At 43.1% G+C, this 24,196-nt stretch overlaps 1 protein-coding gene across 2 annotated transcripts in view; it reads right to left on the bottom strand.

The window, feature by feature from the left end:
* LOC124256729 (soluble guanylate cyclase 88E-like) overlaps nucleotides 1-24,196 on the bottom strand; it is a 48,648-nt gene that overhangs the window by 13,232 nt on the left and 11,220 nt on the right. The window contains exons 2-4 of one of the 2 annotated variants that reach the window (XM_046690692.1): nucleotides 7,003-7,082; nucleotides 6,490-6,567; nucleotides 2,978-4,008 (exon numbers count right to left, since the gene is read on the bottom strand). In XM_046690692.1, the coding sequence (XP_046546648.1) occupies nucleotides 2,978-3,760 (783 nt within the window). In that variant the 5' untranslated portion in view covers nucleotides 3,761-4,008; nucleotides 6,490-6,567; nucleotides 7,003-7,082. The remainder of the gene's footprint in view (nucleotides 1-2,977; nucleotides 4,009-6,489; nucleotides 6,568-7,002; nucleotides 7,083-24,196) is intronic. The other variant, XM_046690693.1, reaches the window with a different exon arrangement.

Below are 24,196 nucleotides of genomic sequence, written 5' to 3'. Positions count from 1 at the left end.
TCACACAAGATACAACGATGCGTAGTGGACTAGACTGTACACTTAGCTCCTGTAGAGGGTACAAACACTCCTGTCAGACAAGATACAAACACTGTTGGCTCTGTCACACAAGATACAGCGATGCGTATTGGACTAGACTGTACACTTAGCTCCTGTCGACGGTACAAACACTATTGGCTCTGTCACACAAGATACAACGATGCGTAGTGGACTAGACTGTACACTTAGCGCCTGTAGAGGGTACAAACACTGTTGGCTCTGTCACACAAGATACAACGATGCGTATTGGACTAGACTGTACACTTAGCTCCTGTCGACGGTACAAACACTATTGGCTCTGTCACACAAGATACAACGATGCGTAGTGGACTAGACTGTACACTTAGCGCCTGTAGAGGGTACAAGCACTGTTGGCTCTGTCACACAAGATACAACGATGCGTATTGGACTAGACTGTACACTTAGCTCCTGTCGACGACAAAAACACTATTATCTCTATCACACAAGATACGACCCGTATTGGACTAGACTGTATGCTTAGCTCCTGTCGACGACACAAACACTATTGGCTCTGTCACACAAGATACAACGATGCGTAGTGGACTAGACTGTACACTTAGCGCCTGTCGACGACACAAACACTATTGGCTCTGTCACACAAGATACAACGATGCGTATTGGACTAGACTGTACACTTAGCTCCTGTCGACGACAAAAACACTATTATCTCTATCACACAAGATACGACCCGTATTGGACTAGACTGTATGCTTAGCTCCTGTCGACGACACAAACACTATTGGCTCTGTCACACAAGATACAACGATGCGTAGTGGACTAGACTGTACACTTAGCTCCTGTAGAGGGTACAAACACTGTTGGCTCTGTCACACAAGATACAACGATGCGTATTGGACTAGGCTGTACACTTAGCTCCTGTCGACGACAAAAACACTATTATCTCTATCACACAAGATACGACCCGTATTGGACTAGACTGTATGCTTAGCTCCTGTCGACGACACAAACACTATTGGCTCTGTCACACAAGATACAACGATGCGTAGTGGACTAGACTGTACACTTAGCTCCTGTCGACGGTACAAACACTATTGGCTCTGTCACACAAGATACAACGATGCGTAGTGGACTAGACTGTACACTTAGCGCCTGTAGAGGGTACAAACACTGTTGGCTCTGTCACACAAGATACAACGATGCGTAGTGGACTAGACTGTACACTTAGCTCCTGTCGACGACGCAGACGCTATAATCTCTATCACACAAGATACGACCCGTATTGGACTAGACTGTACACATAGCTCTTGTCGACGACGCAGACACTATAATCTCTATCACACAAGATACGACCCGTATTGGACTAGACTGTACACTTAGCTCTTGTCGACGACACAGACACTATAATCTCTATCACACAAGATACGACCCGTATTGGACTAGACTGTACACTTAGCTCTTGTCGACGACGCAGACACTATAATCTCTATCACACAAGATACGACCCGTATTGGACTAGACTGTACACTTAGCTCTTGTCGACGACGCAGACACTATAATCTCTATCACACAAGATACGACCCGTATTGGACTAGACTGTACAGTTTAATCCAGCAGGCAGTACAAATACTGATTGCTACACCACTCTTAATGTAAGGATGATCTTTGTACAGTTAACTCCTAAAGATCAGGACGCATTTCACATTTCAGTAGTTACATGACAAGTAAAGACATGAAAAGTAATCTTCTAATTCCTTTCTGGCTGATAATTGAGCCAGAATACAAGTAGAGGTATCGGTTGCATCATTAGTGGCAAATTATTGTCCCATCAAACAGAAAGTATGACATGTTATTGCAAATCGATTCATGTTATTCCCTATTAGATATGCTACAATGGTGTCCGAATGGTTGTTATGTTACGGAGTTAGGCGTATTAAATATCGGATGTTATATGTCGTTTATGTCTTGTACCTACAGACGTACAAGCCGGAGACGCGTTCCACAACTACAAGACGGCTGAACGAGGAAGTCAAACATTTATTGTATATTGTCTATCGCCATAGGAAACAAATCTTTATTGCCTAATTTGTTCTCGGGAACACTCAGTTCAGATGTACATTTGTTCCGAGATGTCGACACGAGGATTCAGTTCAGCCTGAGACCTAGCGTATCAGGTGACTCGGTAGATGTTGTGTGACGACTAATAACCATTACATTATTCATGTGTTATGTACAACATATTCGACGGGAATGTAATCAGGACTATCTTGCCAACAAACACGACCCCTGATGTGGGAGTCATTAAATACCAATTTCAACTGTGCAACAATCGTTGTCATAGAATCTCCATCACATGTCATACGTATCAGGGTGAAACATACATATCAGATCAGGGTGAGTCATACATATCACATCAGGGTGAGACATACACATCAGATCAGGGTGAGTCATACATATCACATCAGGGTGAGACATACACATCAGGGATCAGGGTGAGTCATACTTATCAGATCAGGATGAGACATACATATCAGGATGTGGTATACATATCAGATCAGGGTGAGTCATACTTATCAAGTCAGGGTGAGTCATACATATCACATCAGGGTGAGACATACATATCAGATCAGGGTGAGTCATACTTATCAGGTCAGGGTGAGACATACATATCAGATCAGGGTGGGACATACATATCAGGGTGTGGTATACATATCAGATCAGGGTGAGTCATACTTATCAGGTCAGGTTGAGACATACATATCAGATCAGGGTGAGTGAAACATATCAGGGTGTGGTATACATATCAGATCAGGGTGAGTCTTGGATTTCCGTAACAGGGAGTCTGACAAGGATCCGTTTCCAGAAATAATCGGCAGTGTTGTTGCTACCTTACTGAGACTGAGAATTGTTCTTCTTTCGCATGGTAATCAGGTATAACGTACAGTACTACGGTACTTACACTTTGCCACGTGAAGTCTACAAGGGGGCGCCGGAGACCGAATACCGCAGTCAGACTCTTCCCAACCACGACCCTCATGACCGCTCCTAGACCAGATCCAGTACTTCGAATGCCCATGTTACGCCCGAACACAATGTGGAAGGGGAAAAGTTCAAACAGAACTTCAGATCGTAGTGGGATGTTGTCGACGATGTTGTCATCTGTAACTTTGAGCGACTCTCGGTATGCAGTGTTGTCAAAGATGAGTCTAAAAATCACATGAACCCTGTCACTGACAATTTCCTCTGATATAACATATATTTCCACCTTTGTGTTGTAGAACACCTTCCCCACCTGCCTGATCTGCCCTTTGACATAGTGTAGGAAGCCCTTCCTCCTGCTGCGGTAGTGTAGGGTCAGTCCGGACTTGTTCTCGTTCTCACAGAAGAAGGACGGCGGCTTGAGTTTGGAGTAACTGAATCTCAAATATTCATGCAGATTGTCTAAACCGTTTAGAAAATCTCTCATATGACGTCCTAGTACTTTAAGGATCCTGTCGTAGCCGTATTGGCCCACGAAGGACACAAACGCAACACCAAACGAATCCATGAGAGAATCCACCGATTCACCAGTGATTTCTGAAGCGATACGGGCAATAGTTTGAATGAGATTTTCACTATAGATGTCATGTGTGGCAAAACTAGACTGGGTAAAGTCGCCTTTGCGTCTGATTTCAGTCCACACACCCTCGCCATACTCCTGGCGCAGGAACTCCGCGATAGACTCCAGCAACAACCCGTACATGATGGAGTTGAGGTGTCTCACCACTATTGAGAATTTGATCCACGGGGACTTTAGACATGAACAACGTCAGCCATTGGTTCAGCAGCTGCTTCTTGTTTTAGCGTTGAAGTCAGCGTTCAATTGGGGCACATAACTTTGCTTGATTGATACAAGTTTGGCTCGACGTGATACTGTCGCTGGCATTGATTTGCACTCTCAGAAGGGCCCTCACACATCCATTACAGCAGCTGTCCACGTACTGGAGACTCCTGCAAAAGAGAATTCAGTCTGTAAACGTGTGTCTTCTTGCATCAAGCAAATATCGCACGTTGTTATAACCCGGTGACAGGGATTATTGTTTGCTGCGTGTCATCAAACCATGGAAATGTTAGTTACTTTATAAACCTTAGTTGTAAACTAAAACACTGAAACAGTAATCAATATCAAATTATGTAATTGTTGATATGCTTCATATATGTATGTCCATGGTCGGAAATGTTAAGACAGATCACATAGTCACACTGGCTGTCCCAGGATAACCCACTGATGAAGTCTGGAAATACGTCCAATTTACTTGGACAAAAGTATATTTCAGAAACTTGTATTTATTCCCATTGCACCAACATTCTTCAAAGGGTCGTTGGAACTGTGAAAATACGAGGGATTTTTCTCTTGTCGAAAGAGGCGATAACGAGATTGTGTGATCCAGCTTACTGACTTGACTGATGCATGTCATCGTATCCTGATTGTGTAGTTTGGTGATCATGATGTCAAACACTGGGTTGTTACGTCTGACCTCGATTATTTACAGGGAACCACGATCGATCTAAAGAAGTACGGTGGTAAACTAACAACAAACAATCCAAACAAAGGGACTTCGTCAGAAAGTCACTATGCGAGGCTGAAGCAGAGGTAAAATCTCAGCGCTAATCTGACAACCGAAGATGAAATCAATCGATCAAAACATCCACTACTGAATGAATATTTTCACCCCTGGTCAAATGTCCAACAACAGATCTGCCCAGCTATGTACGTCAGTATAAAGTGCTGTATGACACTGGTTCTGTTGACATCTTATCAGTCTATTACCTCACGTATTGGGTGTTTAGTATTGAACAACCATGATCTGATACAAGGAACAATGCATGTATGTGTGGCAGTGCGATACACGTTAACATACAAGTGAAATAGTATGAAATACATAGTGACTGCTTCACGGGAACGGTTTAGCTATCCACTTTCATTCATAAATGTTTTCTTTTACAGAGCACAGGGTACTGCATGTAATCCAACAAATGTCCAAAAACATACCTAGACCGTGTCGTGTCTGGAAGTGTCACGTTCGGCGTGAGTACAGCCGCAGGTCACCAGGTGAACACAACAACAGCTGTCGCCGGGGAAAAACAACCGACCCACGCAATGCCAACTCAGTCATAATAGGAATGTACATACACTTCAGCCACTGTACATGGGACGTGTTATTATCAATAAACCTACAAGGGTATTTAACGACAGTTATCACCGTGTCCATTACATTACAGTGACCTGTAACACTAGACGTCATTATTAAAGGGTCAAATGATATATAGGGCATGTAAAGAAAAGTTTCTCAGAAATAATAGAACTAAAGGTGTCGTCATAATGTTTATAGGAGCCGGAATCTCGTCCCGATAACGCTGTCCAATAAAATTACCGTCGTCCACGTGCCATGGAGTACGTCCAGTAGGAGTTATCCCTGCCCAAACCATGACCGACCACCCGCCAAATCGGTTATGCGTGGCCACAGTTGCATCTGTGATTCTCTCTCCATTACGATGCTAAATCTTCTGCGGACCATCATGGAAGGACAAATTGAATCTGCTTTCATCTTTGAAGAGCACATGAGACCATTGACGTTGATTCCAGCAGCCGTGATGTCTACTCCATCTCAAACGCGCCTGCCTTTGACGTGGTGTTAGTGGTGGACGAACTAGCAGGTCGCCTACAGCGGTGTCTGGCTTGCCCTTAATCGTCGACGAAAGGTGCTCCTGGATATCCTTACATTGTTAACATTGAAGTGTTCTGTCTGAAGATCTACTGCGTTAAGCATTCTGTTACGTAACGCAGTGTTCATCATGTGCCTATCATCTCGGACTGTTGTGACTCTAGGGGGACCTGGTTGACGTGCATATTCCACTGACCCATTGGCTTGAAACCTCTGCCACAGTCTACCAATAACACTCTGACTCACTTTAAAGCGGACGGCAACCTGCTGCTGGGTTTGACCAGATTCCAAAAAGCCTATAGCCTGACCCCTTTCAGCAAGGGTAAAACAGCGTCTCATTTCATGCTGCGATTTCAAACAGGTACCAGTGAACGACAGTGAAAATGCAACAATGCATATGTATTGTCCTCCACTTTCCATGGATAGAGCGACTTGCACGTGCAAATCATTGACATTAAGTGGTAGGTGGATTTCCATCTTGACAATTTGAATAAACAATGTGCCATTTGTAACAGAATGTATCGGACGTTAAAGAACGTAATAATGACTTTTCAACGTCCTGACGTGTTTTTCCATACTGTTAAGAATTTGTAAAACATTCACTTGTATATATTTCAAACAAAAACGAAGATTTTACAACTTTTATGAAATAGCGTATCCGATAGCTTGCCGAGTTTTGTACATTACAGTGACCTGTGTTTGTGTACCAACAACAGGCTGAAAACAGTACCATCTTGGTTTCCGTGAGAGTGCCAAACTCACTCACCTGTGACTGAGCTTGAGTATCGACAACACGCCGTTTGGAGAACAGTCTCGTCCATCAACATGCGATCTGAATAAATATCTGAAATAAACAAGGTCATTGTTGATTATAAATGACACTTAATATATAAGTGTTTCGTTCTATACGTAAACATATGATACCATGTTACAATCATTTGTGTATGAATGCAACACACTGAAACCAGATGACATTGTAATTTCCGTCTCTTTTACTGTTATGTGGACACGCTTTATGCAACACCATCCATGTGTTTGAAGTATGAATAAAATGATGAAACGTGAACACCTGTCAATTCTTCAATCACCATATACAAGCATTATAAGTGTTGGTCAAAACATTACAACACGAGTCTGTCCTCCACTGTCCATATACAAGATGTCAGAATACTTGTTGGTCAAAACATTACAACACGAGTCTGTCCTTCACTGACCATATACAAGATGTCAGAATACTTGTTGGTCAGAGCATTACAACACGACTTAATTCTTCCCTTACCATGTAGTCAATAACAGCAAACATGTAAAACACCAGCCATCTCTTCAGTGACCATACGGTAAGGTCACAGCACACTTGTCCTAGAAAACAAATAGATGGTTTGTGATGTTACATTTACCAATGGTCGCTAGGACACACAGGGGCTCTCGGTGTGCTCATTAGCTCGTATTAGAACAATACAGGTAAAACAAGTTCACTTGGGGCTCCACTAAAAAATGTATGAGTGAACATTTAAGGAAGCACATGTTTTGTCGATTTGCACGACAAACCGAGAATATTGTATTGATCGCCATGTTGCGTGAGAGCGGGGCACTCCTGGACGGGACGGTGATCCCTACATCCGGGCCTCACCTGCTCTCGGTCTCAGCCCTCTGTGACAGCCGACCATATCCGGGCCAACAGGACGGAAATATCCGAAAGTAATTTACTTTGATGATGATGGCTGCGTTAGGACCAGCCTTAAGTTTAACTGGCAATGTTATCAACATGAGCGTTGTTCAGTATACAACTTGATGTTTAGGTAATGACACGTGATGTCTTCCTATAATCCTAGTCAACGTCGATGGTCCCCACGTCGCTCATACCACTTTAACGTCAGTCGCTACCGCAGCCAGCCTTACCAGCATCTTTATTACCGTCAACAATTATTCACTTCACTTTAGCCATTGCGGAACAATAAACAGAATGGAGCAGTGATTCGTCTCACGCGATATCAACTTACTTCTCTTATAAAGTCCAAGAGTGTATTAAAAAATCGATTATTGAGACTATCATGTATAAATTCTTCCCTAAGTGTGGTCTGTAGTGAACATTGTACAGGCTGAGGATTAGACTGAGGATTACATGATCTCAAATGGCAATGTAAATCTCTATTGGATCAAGTACGTCCAGAGGGTGAGCATTGTAAACTGACTCAGTAATACTTAGAGACCGTATACAAGAAGTGTGAGGGATCCGTGACTTAGAGCCTGTATACAAGAAGTGTGAGGGATCCCTGACCTAGAGACTGTATACAAAAAGTGTGAGGAATCCCTGACTTAGAGACTGTATACAAGAAGTGTGAGGGATCTGTGGCTTAGAGCCTGTATACAAGAAGTGTGAGGGATCCGTGACTTAGAGCCTGCATACAAGAAGTGTGAGGGATCCGTGACTTAGAGCCTGTATACAAGAAGTGCGAGGGATCCGTGACTTAGAGACTGTATACAAGAAGTGTGAGGGATCCCTGACTTAGAGCCTGTATACAAAAAGTGTGAGGGATCCGTGACTTAGAGCCTGTATACAAGAAGTGCGAGGGATCCGTGACTTAGAGACTGTATACAAGAAGTGTGAGGGATCCCTGACTTAGAGCCTGTATACAAGAAGTGCGAGGGATCCGTGACTTAGAGCCTGTATACAAGACTTAGAGCCTGTGAGGGATCTGTGGCTTAGAGACTGTATACAAGAAGTGTGAGGGATCCGTGACTTAGAGCCTGTATACAAGAAGTGTGAGGGATCCCTGACTTAGAGCCTGTAAACAAGAAGTGCGAGGGATCCCTGACTTAGAGCCTGTATAGAAGAAGTGCGAGGGATCCCTGACTTAGAGCCTGTATACAAGAAGTGTGAGGGATCCCTGACTTAGAGACTGTATACAAGAAGTGTGAGGGATCCCTGACTTAGAGCCTGTATACAAGAAGTGTGAGGGATCCCTGACTTAGAGCCTGTAAACAAGAAGTGCGAGGGATCCGTGACTTAGAGACTGTATAGAAGAAGTGCGAGGGACCCCTGACTTAGAGACTGTATACATGAAGTGTGAGGGATCCCTGACTTAGAGACTGTATACATGAAGTGTGAGGGATCCCTGACCTAGAGACTGTATAGAAGAAGTGTGAGGGATGCCTGACTTAGAGAGACTGTATAGAAGAAGTGTGAGGGATCCCTGAGAGGATCCTGACTTAGAGACTGTATACAAGAAGTGTGAGGGATCCCTGACTTAGAGACTGTATACAAGAAGTGTGAGGGATCCCTGACCTAGAGACTGTATAGAAGAAGTGTGAGGGATGCCTGACTTAGAGAGGGATCCTGTATACAAGAAGTGTGAGGGATCCCTGACTTAGAGACTGTATACAAGAAGAAGTGACGTGAGGGATCCCTGACTTAGAGACTGTATACAAGAAGTGTGAGGGATCCCTGACTTAGAGACTGTATACAAGACGTGTGAGGGATCCCTGACTTAGAGACTGTATACAAGAAGTGTGAGGGATGCCTGACTTAGAGACTGTATAGACCTAGAGACTGTATAGAAGAAGTGTGAGGGATGCCTGACTTAGAGCCTGTATACAAGAAGTGCGAGGGATCCGTGACTTAGAGACTGTATACAAGAAGTGTGAGGGATCCCTGACTTAGAGACTGTATACAAGACGTGTGAGGGATCCCTTAGAGACTGTATACAAGAAGTGTGAGGGATCCCTGACCTAGAGACTGTATAGAAGAAGTGTGAGGGATGCCTGACTTAGAGACTGTATAGAAGAAGTGTGAGGGATGGATGTATACAAGACGTGTGAGGGATCCCTGACCTAGAGACTGTATACAAGAGGTGTGAGGGATCCCTGACCTAGAGACTGTATAGAAGAAGTGTGAGGGATGCCTGACTTAGAGCCTGTATTCAAGAAGTGCGAGGGATCTGTGACTTAGAGACTGTATACAAGAAGTGTGAGGGATCCCTGACTTAGAGACTGTATACAAGACGTGTGAGGGATCCCTGACTTAGAGACTGTATACAAGAAGTGTGAGGGATCCCTGACCTAGAGACTGTATAGAAGAAGTGTGAGGGATGCCTGACTTAGAGACTGTATAGAAGAAGTGTGAGGGATGCCTGGCTTAGAGTCTGTATACAAGAAGTGTGTGGGATCCGTGACTTACAGGCTGTATACATAGTGTGAAAGGGATCCTCCTCTCTGTTACTGTATTATATGAACCAGAGGTATCCGTGACTGGAAGAATGTGTAGGGCGTGGCTTGTTTTTTCCACTTTGTAATGATCTCTACATTTTGCCCTCCGTGATTTACACTGCATCCAAGCAACACAACACCTATGTCTGCGAAAGAATATCAGCAGGTATTAGGAACAAAACACAAATTAATTTAAATGCTGGAATTTTTCCAAGCCATTTTCTGACCAGCCCACACAGAGTGCCCATTAGAGCTGTGGGAAGATCGTAGCCAATATCCGGACATGGCTCGATCTTGCATGATAAAGTGAACAACAGATGGCAAGACGCACTCGGCCGTAAACATGCTCCAGCACAATGAATACAGACAAATCACCGCCGTCGTGCAGCGAGCGACTCACGAACACACACGTCATAGCCTGTTTGGGCGGATGTTATATGATCAAGTTGAGATGCTCCATTGCATAGTTCGTTTACCATGGGATCTACTGCCACCGCTAGCTAGGTTTATTTCTGGACCGGAGTCCACTGGTTTCCAAGGAAAAGGCGGCTTATGTATCACAAAGATGACGGGCCACCTTTTAGTTGTGTTGTAGCAATAGACATGTACATGTATAACATATTACGTGAAAAAGATATTGAAAGTACATTACATAAAAAGTAAAGTAGGTGGACGGCCCATAACACACTGTTGACGTTCTTAGGTAGGCTAGAGACTCAAAGTCGTCATGAGGTAGTGCTCATATATCAGAAACCATATATATATATATATATATATATATATATTATATGGTTTCTGCATATATGTAGTGAACCACTTTCTATCCCATACCATTGGTTCAGACAGTAAGGGAATCTGTGAAGCTTCCAAACATACGCCCTCATTCACTGTCCAAGACTGGGCAATGGGGAAAACGATAAATCGAACCAAAAACTATTGCATATTCAGTGATTTCATGGAAGGGTCTTCAAGATACAGGTGAGTGTGTTTAAGTTATAGAACACTGTGTTTTTATGTGGGTAGATGACGTTATTTACATATTCAAAGATGGAGACCCCCTTGACGTAAATATATACGTCTCTACAAAGCCAGGGACTATTCAGTTATGTTGCAATAGACGATATTGTTAATAAACTGTACACACTTGAGTGGTTGACTTGTGCGTTACAGCGCGTTTAGGTTTCACATTGTGTTATGGTTGTTCATACCCACCACTGCCCTAGTTACCTACACAATATCGCCAGGATCACTGACACGTGTGACCTTCATATTACACTTGATTACATTGAAGATATCTTGTAAACAATCCTTAGCCACCGTTCTGTGAAACACGATCCCATCCACGCAATCCCAGTGATCAGCCTACAATGGCGATGTCACGGTGCCCAGGCCGGCCGCTAACACCGCAGGTTGTGCGCCTCCAGAAAAACTTCTGTGTACTCATACGACTATAAATATAAAATCAGCTGTTTCTGGAATCCTCCAATAAATGGAAGCATTCATTCTAAGAAATCTTATCTTGATAAGTTGACAGAGAGGCGTCTTGGATGGTATCGTGACGGGCACGGCAGGGGGGTGGGCTCACGTAGGCCCGGTTACACAATGCACAACATTCACAGCGATTTCTTACTCTAATAAAAGAAAAAGCTGATAATTGCAAAACCATGTTCCACGAAATCTGGGGCGCGAGTCTATGTTTAGAATTCATGGTAGGGCTCACGTGCAAAGACAATGAAGATGTATGCTGGAGGAGAAACGGGGGAATACGCCGGGGTAATCACAACCATCTTAGCGTGTGTGTTGTACGGGGTTATGAAATCAGTTCTTCCATCATGATACTACCACACTGTGTACAACTGAAGCTTGACCCCACTTCCCTGGCAGCCACACAATGCCACTCCCAGTTATCCTGACAATACAAATATCTTCTCAAACTACCCATGACCATGACGGTATATAGCATTAGGAAGAGTAAAACAAACACGATAATTTGGGCCACCCCAATGGATGCAGTTCTGTGATGTCTGTTGTCACACTGTGTGGCTCGGTGTTAGACACAATAGGTATCTGCATTAACCAACAGGTGGCGACAAGGACTGACGCTAGTTTGACACATCAAGATGACCAGTATGGACATTATGCATGACACTGGTGGAACACAAGCAACGGGGTTATACACGACATCTCGTTATCGAGAATACATTATATGCAAATGTCCACAGCAGTCCACACTATTAGAAAATAATATTCATTTTCAGTGTATTAACGGGACAACATTTCACACAATTTAAGGGATCTTCCTGTGTTGTGTGAGCGACCCCTGAACTGTGACAAAGCAATACAAAATATAGTTACTGTGATGGATTCAACATCATTTGTTTACCATGTTTTACCAGATTAAGAATATTTAGCCATGTCTGGCAATTAATATTTATAAATGATAATGTTTTTCTTGGAAAACGAGTAACTACATAACAAATGAACCAGACTTAGAGCTGAAAGCTTGTGTCATTGGACGAATACCCAGTGAGAAACTGTCCTTGGATGTTTACCACCGAACCTCCATGTTAATTAATAGAAGGACAATATAGCCTGTGGAAGTGCGGTACAGTTATTCTGCTGCTTTGATTACTCATTAGGTGGATGAAAACGTAAAGCTGAGATTCGTTTACCTGAATCAGGTGGGGCAATCAATACAAAGTGCAGGCTTGTCACAGATGCATTTAGGAAATCTGCATCTTCACTGATTTCAAAAGTATAGAGAAAAGTCTTAAAATAGTTCTAGAAAACTTTCAAAATGCTCGTTGGAAACCTCTTAAAACTATCTAATATTTACCTGCACTTAAATAGGTGATGCTGAATTAAAATGTTCAGGTACATTGCACTTAACGTTACTATTGATTCAGCTATGTTTCTTTCAGCAGTTGGATTACAGTTGATGTCCCTTTGTGAATATGTCCTGGTCGACAGATTTCTGGATATATCGTCACCAAGTCGACATTATGCCATCCCGTTGCTAAGCGCTAGAAAACAAAACACACCAAAACACATCCCCTGTACAACCTCCCGTTGACATACTCTGTCTTTTCACATTTATGCATTCTCCCAGAACATGACACTATTTGAATGAAAACAAACAAAAAATTAAAAGCTTAGTCTCATAAGTGTGTTTGCCATGTCCATATTAATCGATTACAGAAGTGTGACTGTTTTAGAAAGGATACCAAAGGATCTCGTGCGAAGATGCCAATAACAAAGCGTTAAGCCTTTCATTACCGGTGAAGGTGATCGATTGTTTTAGCCGACAAAATTAGTCAATAAAAACTGCAATAACTTGTAATTTGATTCCAGCAAAACATCGATAATTTATTTTCGAATGAAAGTCGATTAATGATAAAGAGAAGGAGGGAGAACGGAGTGTATTATATGGCTATAACTTGAGAATAACACTGACATGGATTGAATTATCTGTTTTATGGACCCGCTAATCACTGCCTGTGATTGAACTATCTCTTCTGTAGGTCCGCTAATCAGTGACTGCCATCGAGTAATCTGCTCTGTGAAGCCATACATCATTGACTTGAATTATTTGTTTTACAGATCCGCTACACATTGACTAAGATTGAATTATCTATTTCATAGATTCGCTTATCGCTTATTTGGATTGAGTGACCTATTTAGCATCTACTTATCGTTGACGTATTTAATATAGGGAAGACTGATATCAACGTAATACAAGAACAGTTGATGCTGGTGGTTTTACCGTCACAGGAGGATATATCAACGTAATACAAGAACAGTGTATGGTGGCGTTCAGAGGAGGAGGAGATATCAACGTAATACAAGAACAGTGTTGGTGGCGTAATACACAGTAGAGGGGATATTAACGTAATACAAGAACAGTTTTGGTGGCGTTACAGAGAGGAGATATTAACGTATATACAAGAACAGTGTTGGTGGCGTTCACAGAGAGGAGATATCCGGTGGCGTCACGTAATACAATGAACAGTGGTGGTGGCGTTACAGAGAGGAGATATCAACGTAATGCAAGAACAGTGGTGGTGGCGTCACAGGGAAGAGATATCAACGTAATACAACAGCGGTGGTGGCGTCACAGGAAGGATATATCAACGTAATACAAGAACAGTTTTGGTGGCGTTACAGAGAGGAGATATCAACGTTATACAAAACAGCGGTGGTGGCGTCACAGAGAGGAGACATCAACGTTATACAAGAACAGTGGTGGTGGTGTCACAGAGAGGAGATATCAACGTAATACAAGAACAGCGGTTGTGGCGTCACAGGGAGGAGATATCAACGTAATACAAAAACAGCGGTGGTGGCGTCACAGGGAGGAGATATCAACGTAATACAAGAACAGTGGTGGTGGCGTCACAGAGAGGAGATAACAACGTAATACAAGAATAGTGGTGGTGGCGTCACAGGGAGGAGATATCAACGTAATACAAAAACAGTGGTGGTGGCGTTACAGGGAGGAGATATCAACGTAATACAAAGAAAGCGTTGGTGGCGTCACAGGGAGGAGTTATCAGCGTAATACAAGAACAGTGGTGGTGGCGTCACAGGGAGGAGATATCAACGTAATACAAGAACAGTGTTGGTGGCGTTACAGAGAGGAGATATCAACGTAATACAAGAACAGTGTTGGTGCCGTTACAGAGAGGAGATATTAACGTAATACAAGAACAGTGGTGGTGGCGTTACAGAGAGGAGATATCAACGTTATACAAAAACAGCGGTGGTGGCGTCACAGAGAGGAGATATCAACGTTATACAAGAACAGTGGTGGTGGTGTCACAGAGAGGAGATATCAACGTAATACAAGAACAGCGGTTGTGGCGTCACAGGGAGGAGATATCAACGTAATACAAAACAGCGGTGGTGGCGTCACAGGGAGGAGATATCAACGTAATACAAGAACAGTGGTGGTGGCGTCACAGAGAGGAGATAACAACGTAATACAAGAATAGTGGTGGTGGCGTCACAGGGAGGAGATATCAACGTTATACAAAACAGTGGTGGTGGCGTTACAGGGAGGAGATATCAACGTAATACAAGAAAGCGTTGGTGGCGTCACAGGGAGGAGTTATCAGCGTAATACAAGAACAGTGGTGGTGGCGTCACAGGGAGGAGATATCAACGTAATACAAGAACAGTGTTGGTGGCGTTACAGAGAGGAGATATCAACGTAATACAAGAACAGTGTTGGTGGCGTTACAGAGAGGAGATATTAACGTAATACAAGAACAGTTTTGGTGGCGTTACAGAGAGGAGATATCAACGTTATACAAAAACAGCGGTGGTGGCATCACAGAGAGGAGACTTCAACGTAATACAAGAACAGTGGTGGTGGCGTCACAGAGAGGAGATATCAACGTAATACAAGAACAGTGTTGGTGACGTTATGGAGAGGAGACATCAACATAAAACAAGAACAGTGTTGGTGGCGTTACAGAGAGGAGATATCAACGTAATACAAGAGCAGTGGTCGTGGCGTTACAGAGAGGAGATATCAACGTAATACAAGAACAGTGGTGGTGGCGTCACAGGGAGGAGATATCAACGTAATACAAGAACAGTTTTGGTGGCGTTACAGAGAGGAGATATTAACGTAATACAGACCAGTGTTGGTGGCGTTACAGAGAGGAAATATTAACGTAATACAAGAACAGTTTTGGTGGCGTTACAGAGAGGAGATATCAACGTTATACAAAAAACGTGGTGGTGGCGTCACAGAGAGGAGACATCAACGTTATACAAGAACAGTGTTGGTGGCGTTACAGAGAGGAGATATCAACGTAATACAAGAACAGTGGTTATGGCGTCACAGGGAGGAGATATCAACGTAATACAAGAACAGTGGTGGTGGCGTTACAGAGAGGAAATATTGACGTAATACAAGAACAGTTTTGGTGGCGTTACAGAGAGGAGATATCAACGTAATACAAAACAGTGGTGGTGGCGTCACAGGGAGGAGATATCAACGTAATACAAAGAAAGCGGTGGTGGCGTCACAGGGAGGAGATATCAACGTAATGCAAGAACAGTGTTGGTGGCGTCACAGGGAGGAGATATCAACGTAATACAAGAACAGCGGTGGTGGTGTCACAGGGAGGAGATATCAACGTAATACAAGAACAGTGTTGGTGGCGTTACAGAGAGGAGATATCAACGTAATACAAGAACAGTGTTGGTGGCGTTACAGAGAGGAGATATTAACGTAATACAAGAACAGTTTTGGTGGCGTTACAGAGAGGAGATATCAACGTTATACAAAAAACGTGGTGGTGGCGTCACAGGGAGGAGACATCAACGTTATACAAGAACAGTGGTGGTGGCGTTACAGAGAGGAGATATCAACGTAATACAAGAACAGTTGTGGTGGCGTCACAGAGAGGAAACATCAACGTAATACAAGAACAGTGGTGGTGGCGTCACAGAGAGGAGATATCAACGTAATACAAGAACAGTGGTGGTGGCGTCACAGAGAGGAGATATCAACGTAATACAAGAACAGCGGTTGTGGCGTCGTAGGGAGGAGATATCAACGTAATACAAAAACAGCGGTGGTGGCGTCACAGGGAGGAGACATCAACGTAATACAAGAACAGTGGTGGTGGCGTTACAGGGAGGAGATAACAACGTAATACAAGAACAGTGGTGGTGGCGTCACAGAGAGGAGATATCAACGTAATGCAAAAACAGTGGTGGTGGCGTTGCAGGGAGGAGATATAAACGTACAGAGAGGAGATATATCAACGTAATACAAGAACAGTGGTGGTGGCGTCACAGGAGGAGATATCAACGTAATACAAGAACAGCGGTGGTGGTGGGAGGATATATCAACGTAATCACAGGTTGAGGAGATATCAACGTAATACAAGAACAGTGTTGGTGGCGTTACAGAGAGGAGATATCAACGTAATACAAGAACAGTGTTGGTGGCGTTACAGAGGAGATATCAACGGAAGAACAAGTGGTGGTGGCGTCACAGTATCAACAAAGAACAGTGTTGGTGGCGTTACAGAGAGGAGGAGATATCAACGTAATACAATACAAGAACAGTGGTGGTGGCGTTACAGAGAGGAGATATCAACGTTATACAAAAACAGCGGTGGTGGCGTCACAGAGAGGAGATATCAACGTAATACAAGAACAGTGGTGGTGGTGTCACAGAGAGGAGATATCAACGTAATACAAGAACAGTGGTTGGTGGCGTCACAGGGAGGAGATATCAACGTAATGCAAAAACAGTGGTGGTGGCGTTACAGGGAGGAGATATCAACGTAATACAAGAAAGCGTTGGTGGCGTCACAGGGAGGAGTTATCAGCGTAATACAAGAACAGTGGTGGTGGCGTCACAGGGAGGAGATATCAACGTAATACAAGAACAGTGTTGGTGGCGTTACAGAGAGGAGATATCAACGTAATACAAGAACAGTGTTGGTGCCGTTACAGAGAGGAGATATTAACGTAATACAAGAACAGTTGTGGTGGCGTTACAGAGAGGAGATATCAACGTTATACAAAAACAGCGGTGGTGGCATCACAGAGAGGAGACTTCAACGTAATACAAGAACAGTGGTGGTGGCGTCACAGAGAGGAGATATCAACGTAATACAAGAACAGTGTTGGTGACGTTATGGAGAGGAGACATCAACATAAAACAAGAACAGTGTTGGTGGCGTTACAGAGAGGAGATATCAACGTAATACAAGAACAGTGGTGGTGGCGTTACAGAGAGGAGATATCAACGTAATACAAGAACAGTGGTGGTGGCGTCACAGGGAGGAGATATCAACGTAATACAAGAACAGTGGTGGTGGCGTCACAGAGAGGAGATATCAACGTAATACAAGAACAGTGGTGGTGGCGTCACAGGGAGGAGATATCAACGTAATACAAGAACAGTTTTGGTGGCGTTACAGAGAGGAGATATTAACGTAATACAAGACCAGTGTTGGTGGCGTTACAGAGGGAAATATTAACGTAATACAAAACAGTTTGGTGGCGTTACAGAGGGAGATATCAACGTTATACAAAAACGTGGTGGTGGCGTCACAGGAGGGAGACATCAACGTTATACAAGAACAGGCGGTTGTGGCGTCGTAGGGAGGAGATATCAACGTAATACAAAAACAGCGGTGGTGGCGTCACAGGGAGGAGACATCAACGTAATACAAGAACAGTGGAGGTGGCGTTACAGGGAGGAGATAACAACGTAATACAAGAACAGTGTTGGTGGCGTCACAGAGAGGAGATATCAACGTAATGCAAAAACAGTGGTGGTGGCGTTGCAGGGAGGAGATATAAACGTAATACAAAAACAGCGGTGGTGGCGTCACAGGGAAGGAGATATCAACGTAATGCAAGAACAGTGGTGGTAGCGTCACAGGGAGGAGATATCAACGTAATACAAGAACAGCGGTGGTGGCGTCACAGGGAGGATATATCAACGTAATACAAGAACAGTGTTGGTGGCGTTACAGAGAGGAGATATCAACGTAATACAAGAACAGTGTTGGTGGCGTTACAGAGAGGAGATATTAACGTAATACAAGAACTGTGGTGGTGGCGTTACAGAGGAGATATCAACGTAATGCAAGAACAGTGGTGGTGGCGTCACAGGGAGGAGATATCAACGTAATACAACAGCGGTGGTGGCGTCACAGGAAGGATATATCAACGTAATACAAGAACAGTGTTGGTGGCGTTACAGAGAGGAGATATCAACGTAATACAAGAACAGTGTTGGTGGCGTTACAGAGAGGAGATATCAACGTAATACAAGAACAGTGTTGGTGCCGTTACAGAGAGGAGATATCAACGTAATACAAGAACAGTTGTGGTGGCGTTACAGAGAGGAGATATCAACGTTATACAAAAACAGCGGTGGTGGCATCACAGAGAGGAGACTTCAACGTAATACAAGAACAGTGGTGGTGGCGTCACAGAGAGGAGATATCAACGTAATACAAGAACAGTGTTGGTGACGTTATGGAGAGGAGACATCAACATAAAACAAGAACAGTGTTGGTGGCGTTACAGAGAGGAGATATCAACGTAATACAAGAACAGTGGTGGTGGCGTCACAGGGAGGAGATATCAACGTAATACAAGAACAGTTTTGGTGGCGTTACAGAGAGGAGATATTAACGTAATACAGACCAGTGTTGGTGGCGTTACAGAGAGGAAATATTAACGTAATACAAAAACAGTTTTGGTGGCGTTACAGAGAGGAGATATCAACGTTATACAAAAAACGTGGTGGTGGCGTCACAGAGAGGAGATATCAACGTAATACAAGAACAGTGGTTATGGCGTCACAGGGAGGAGATATCAACGTAATACAAGAACAGTGGTGGTGGCGTTACAGAGAGGAAATATTGACGTAATACAAGAACAGTTTTGGTGGCGTTACAGAGAGGAGATATCAACGTTATACAAGAACAGTGGTGGTGGCGTCACAGGGAGGAGATATCAACGTAATACAAGAAAGCGGTGGTGGCGTCACAGGGAGGAGATATCAACGTAATGCAAGAACAGTGTTGGTGGCGTCACTGGGAGGAGATATCAACGTAATACAAAAACAGCGGTGGTGGCGTCACAGAGAGGAGATATCAACGTAATACAAGAACAGTGTTGGTGGCGTTATGGAGAGGAGGCATCAACATAATACAAGAACAGTGTTGGTTGCGTTACAGAGAGGAGATATCAACGTTATACAAAAACAGTTTTGGTGGCGTCACAGGGAGGAGATATCAACGTAATACAAGAACAGTGTTGGTGACGTTACAGAGAGGAGATATCAACGTAATACAAGAACAGTGGTGATGGCATCACAGGGAGGAGACATCAACGTAATACAAGAAAAGTGTTGGTGGCGTTACATAGAGGAAATATTAACGTAATACAAGAACAGTTTTGGTCGCGTTACAGAGAGGAGATATCAACGTAATACAAAAACAGTGGTGGTGGCGTCACAGGAGGAGATATCAACGTAATACAAGAACAGTGGTGGTGGCGTCACAGAGAGGAGATATCAACGTAATACAAGAACAGCGGTTGTGGCGTCACAGGGAGGAGATATCAACATAATACAAAAACAGCGGTGGTGGCGTCACAGGGAGGAGATATCAACGTAATACAAGAACAGTGGTGATGGAGTCACAGGGAGGAGATATCAACGTAATACAAGAACTGTGGTGGTGGCGTCACAGAGAGGAGATATCAACGTAATACAAGAACAGTGGTGATGGCGTCACAGGGAGGAGATATCAACGTAATACAAGAACAGTGGTGGTGGCGTCACAGAGAGGAGATATCAACGTAATACAAGAACAGTGGTGGTTGCGTCACAGAGAGGAGATATCAACGTTATACAAAAACAGTGGTGGTGGCGTCAGAGGGGGAACGTGAGAGACCTTACACCTTTAGGAAGAATAACTATTCCAAAGCGTCTGATCCTGCCAACACTTAATCATCTTTTCACCTCGCCAGCAAACCCAAAATGAGAATCTACAGTGAACCTTCAAGGAGGATGTTTCTCCTTTATTTGGAAAGGTAAACCTGGTAGAATAGAACAGTGTCTGATAAGAAAAACATACCAAGAATATGGTCTAAATGTACCAGCTATATTTGACAAAATTAAGTCTTAGAAAATATCATAGATCAGGATATTATTCTTACATGACTCTTAGTCTTAACTAAATAATCTTTTATATACTTCACAACCAGTGAGCAAACTAAACCCCATAGAAATGGGACCATTTTATCTTACTTTATTCCTAAACTCATCAGCCCATTCTGGAAAGGCGTATTTGAAGCCTGGTCTGAATTACCAGGACAAAGTAAATCTGATAATGACCATCTCAGCAGACAGTACACATGGGCAAATGATAACATAACAATAGGGAGCAAACCAGTAGTATATGACCACTACCCAAAATCCAATGTAAAATTTATAAATGACTTCCTAAAAGATGACAATACATTTCTTTCTTATAAAGAATTCGTAGAACTGTATGGGGCTAAAACAAATTTCCTTGAATATACAGGATTATTATCTTCATTGAAAACATATTGAAAACAGGGTTCGTTCAAAATTAATATTCAGAAAGATTTACCTTTCATACCTCCTAACTTGGAAATACTATTTAAAGCGAAGAAAGGATGTAGCACATTTTACAACCGACTTCTTCACAAGGAGGTTATAAACCAAACACTGCTTTATCAAAGAAAATGGGAAAACGAATTGAACATAGATATCACACTTAATCTATGGAAAACACATAATTGTATAACATTTCGAGCATCTTAAAGTTCAAAGAACAGTTGGCTTCAATATCGTATTCTCCGCAGAATCCTCACAATAAATAAAGATTTATACAAATACAAAACAATAGAATGACTACTTCGTACATTTTGTGATGTTGAAATAAAATCGATCATTCGTCTACTATATGAATGCAAATTTGATCAAAAAATTGGACACCCATTTGAAATTAAACGCAGACACAATTATTCTTGGATTCAAGGAGAGAAGAAATAATGTACTCAAAAGAATTGTATATTAACTAAAGAATAGATCTATTCCAGAGAAGGAGCAAACTTTTACTTTCTCTTACTGGTCTGAAACCAAAATTGAATTACAATTACCAATGACATTAATTTAATGCATTTGAAGCGACATGATGCAGAGTACATACAGGTATGTCCATCTGAAGTGACGTGATGCAGAGTACATACTGGTATGTCCATCTGAAGTGACGTGATGCAGAGTACATACTGGTATGTCCATCTGAAGTGACGTGATGCAGAGTACATACTGGCATGTCCATCTCAAGTGACGTGATGCTGACTACATACTGGCATGTCCATCTGAAGTGACGTGATGCAGAGTACATACTGCACATGTCCATCTGAAGTGAAGTGATGCTGACTACATACTGGTATGTCCATCTGAAGTGACGTGATGCAGAGTACATACTGGTATGTCCATCTGAAGTGACGTGATGCAGAGTACATACTGGTATGTCCATCTGAAGTGAAGTGATGCAGAGTACATACTGGAATGTCCATCTGAAGTGACGTGATGCAGAGTACATACTGGCATGTCCATCTGAAGTGACGTGATGCAGAGTACATACTGGTATGTCCATCTGAAGTGACGTGATGCAGAGTACATACTGGTATGTCCATCTGAAGTGACGTGATGAAGAGTATATACTGCACATGTCCATCTGAAGTGACGTGATGCAGAATACATACTGGCATGTCCATCTAAAATGACGTGATGCAGAGTACATACTGCACATGTCCATCTGAAGTGAGGTAATGCAGAGTACATACTGGCATGTCCATCTGAAGTGACGTGATGCAGAGTACATACTGCACATGTCCATCTGAAGTGAGGTGATGCAGAGTACATACTGATATGTCCATCTGAAGTGAGGTGATGCTGACTACATACTGCACATGTCCATCTGAAGTGACGTGATGCAGAATACATACTAGCATGTCCATCTAAAATGACGTGATGCAGAGTACATACTGCACATGTCCATCTGAAGTGAGGTAATGCAGAGTACATACTGCACATGTCCATCTGAAGTGAGGTGATGCTGACTACATACTGCACATGTCCATTTGAAGTGAGGTGATGCTGACTACATACTGCACATGTCCATTTGAAGTGAGGTGATGCAGAGTACATACTGGTATGTCCATCTGAAGTGACCTAATGCAGAGTACATACTGCACATGTCCATCTGAAGTGAGGTGATGCTGACTACATACTGCACATGTCCATCTGAAGTGAGGTGATGCTGACTACATACTGCACATGTCCATTTGAAGTGAGGTGATGCAGAGTACATACTGGTATGTCCATCTGAAGTGACGTAATGCAGAGTACATACTGGTATGTCCATCTGAAGTGACGTGATGCAGAGTATATACTGGCATGTCCATCTGAAGTGACGTGATGCAGAGTACATACTGGTATGTCCATCTGAAGTGACGTGATGCAGAGTACATACTGGTATGTCCATCTGAAGTGACGTGATGCAGAGTACATACTGGCATGTCCATCTGAAGTGACGTGATGCAGAGTACATACTGCACATGTCCATCTGAAGTGAGGTAATGCATGCAGTACATACTGCACATGTCCATCTGAAGTGAGGTGATGCTGACTACATACTGCACATGTCCATTTGAAGTGAGGTGATGCTGACTACATACTGCACATGTCCATTTGAAGTGAGGTGATGCAGAGTACATACTGGTATGTCCATCTGAAGTGACCTAATGCAGAGTACATACTGCACATGTCCATCTGAAGTGAGGTGATGCTGACTACATACTGCACATGTCCATCTGAAGTGAGGTGATGCTGACTACATACTGCACATGTCCATTTGAAGTGAGGTGATGCAGAGTACATACTGGTATGTCCATCTGAAGTGACGTAATGCAGAGTACATACTGGTATGTCCATCTGAAGTGACGTGATGCAGAGTATATACTGGCATGTCCAGTTACAGTGACGTAATGCAGAGTACATACTGCACATTTCCATCTGAAGTGAGGTGATGCAGAGTACATACGGCACATGTCCATCTGAAGTGACGTGATGCAGAGCACATACAGCACATGTCCATTTGAAGTTAGGTGATGCAGAGTACATACTGGTATGTCCATCTGAAGTGACGTAATGCAGAGTACATACTGGCATGTCCATCTGAAGTGAGGTGATGCTGACTACATACTGTACATGTCCATTTGAAGTGAGGTGATGCAGAGTACATACTGGTATGTCCATCTGAAGTGACGTAATGCAGAGTACATACTGGTATGTCCATCTCAAGTGACGTGATGCAGAGTACATACTGGTATGTCCATCTGAAGTGACGTAATGCAGAGTACATACTGGTATATCAATTTGAAGTGACGTGATGCAGAGTACATACTGGCATGTCCATCTGAAGTGACGTGATGCAGAGTACATACTGGTATGTCCATCTGAAGTGACGTGATGCAGAGTACATACTGGTATGTCCATCTGAAGTGACGTGATGCAGAATACATACTGGCATGTCCATCTAAAATGACGTGATGCAGAGTACATACTGCACATGTCCATCTGAAGTGAGGTAATGCAGAGTACATACTGCACATGTCCATCTGAAGTGAGGTGATGCTGACTACATACTGCACATGTCCATTTGAAGTGAGGTGATGCT

The sequence above is a fragment of the Haliotis rubra genome, unplaced genomic scaffold, assembly GCF_003918875.1.
Source record: "Haliotis rubra isolate DU_JTF1 unplaced genomic scaffold, ASM391887v1 Scf637, whole genome shotgun sequence".
NCBI lineage: Eukaryota > Metazoa > Mollusca > Gastropoda > Lepetellida > Haliotidae > Haliotis > Haliotis rubra.
The sequence above is the reverse complement of the archived record's forward strand: the minus strand, read 5'-3'. Positions and strand labels throughout refer to the sequence as shown.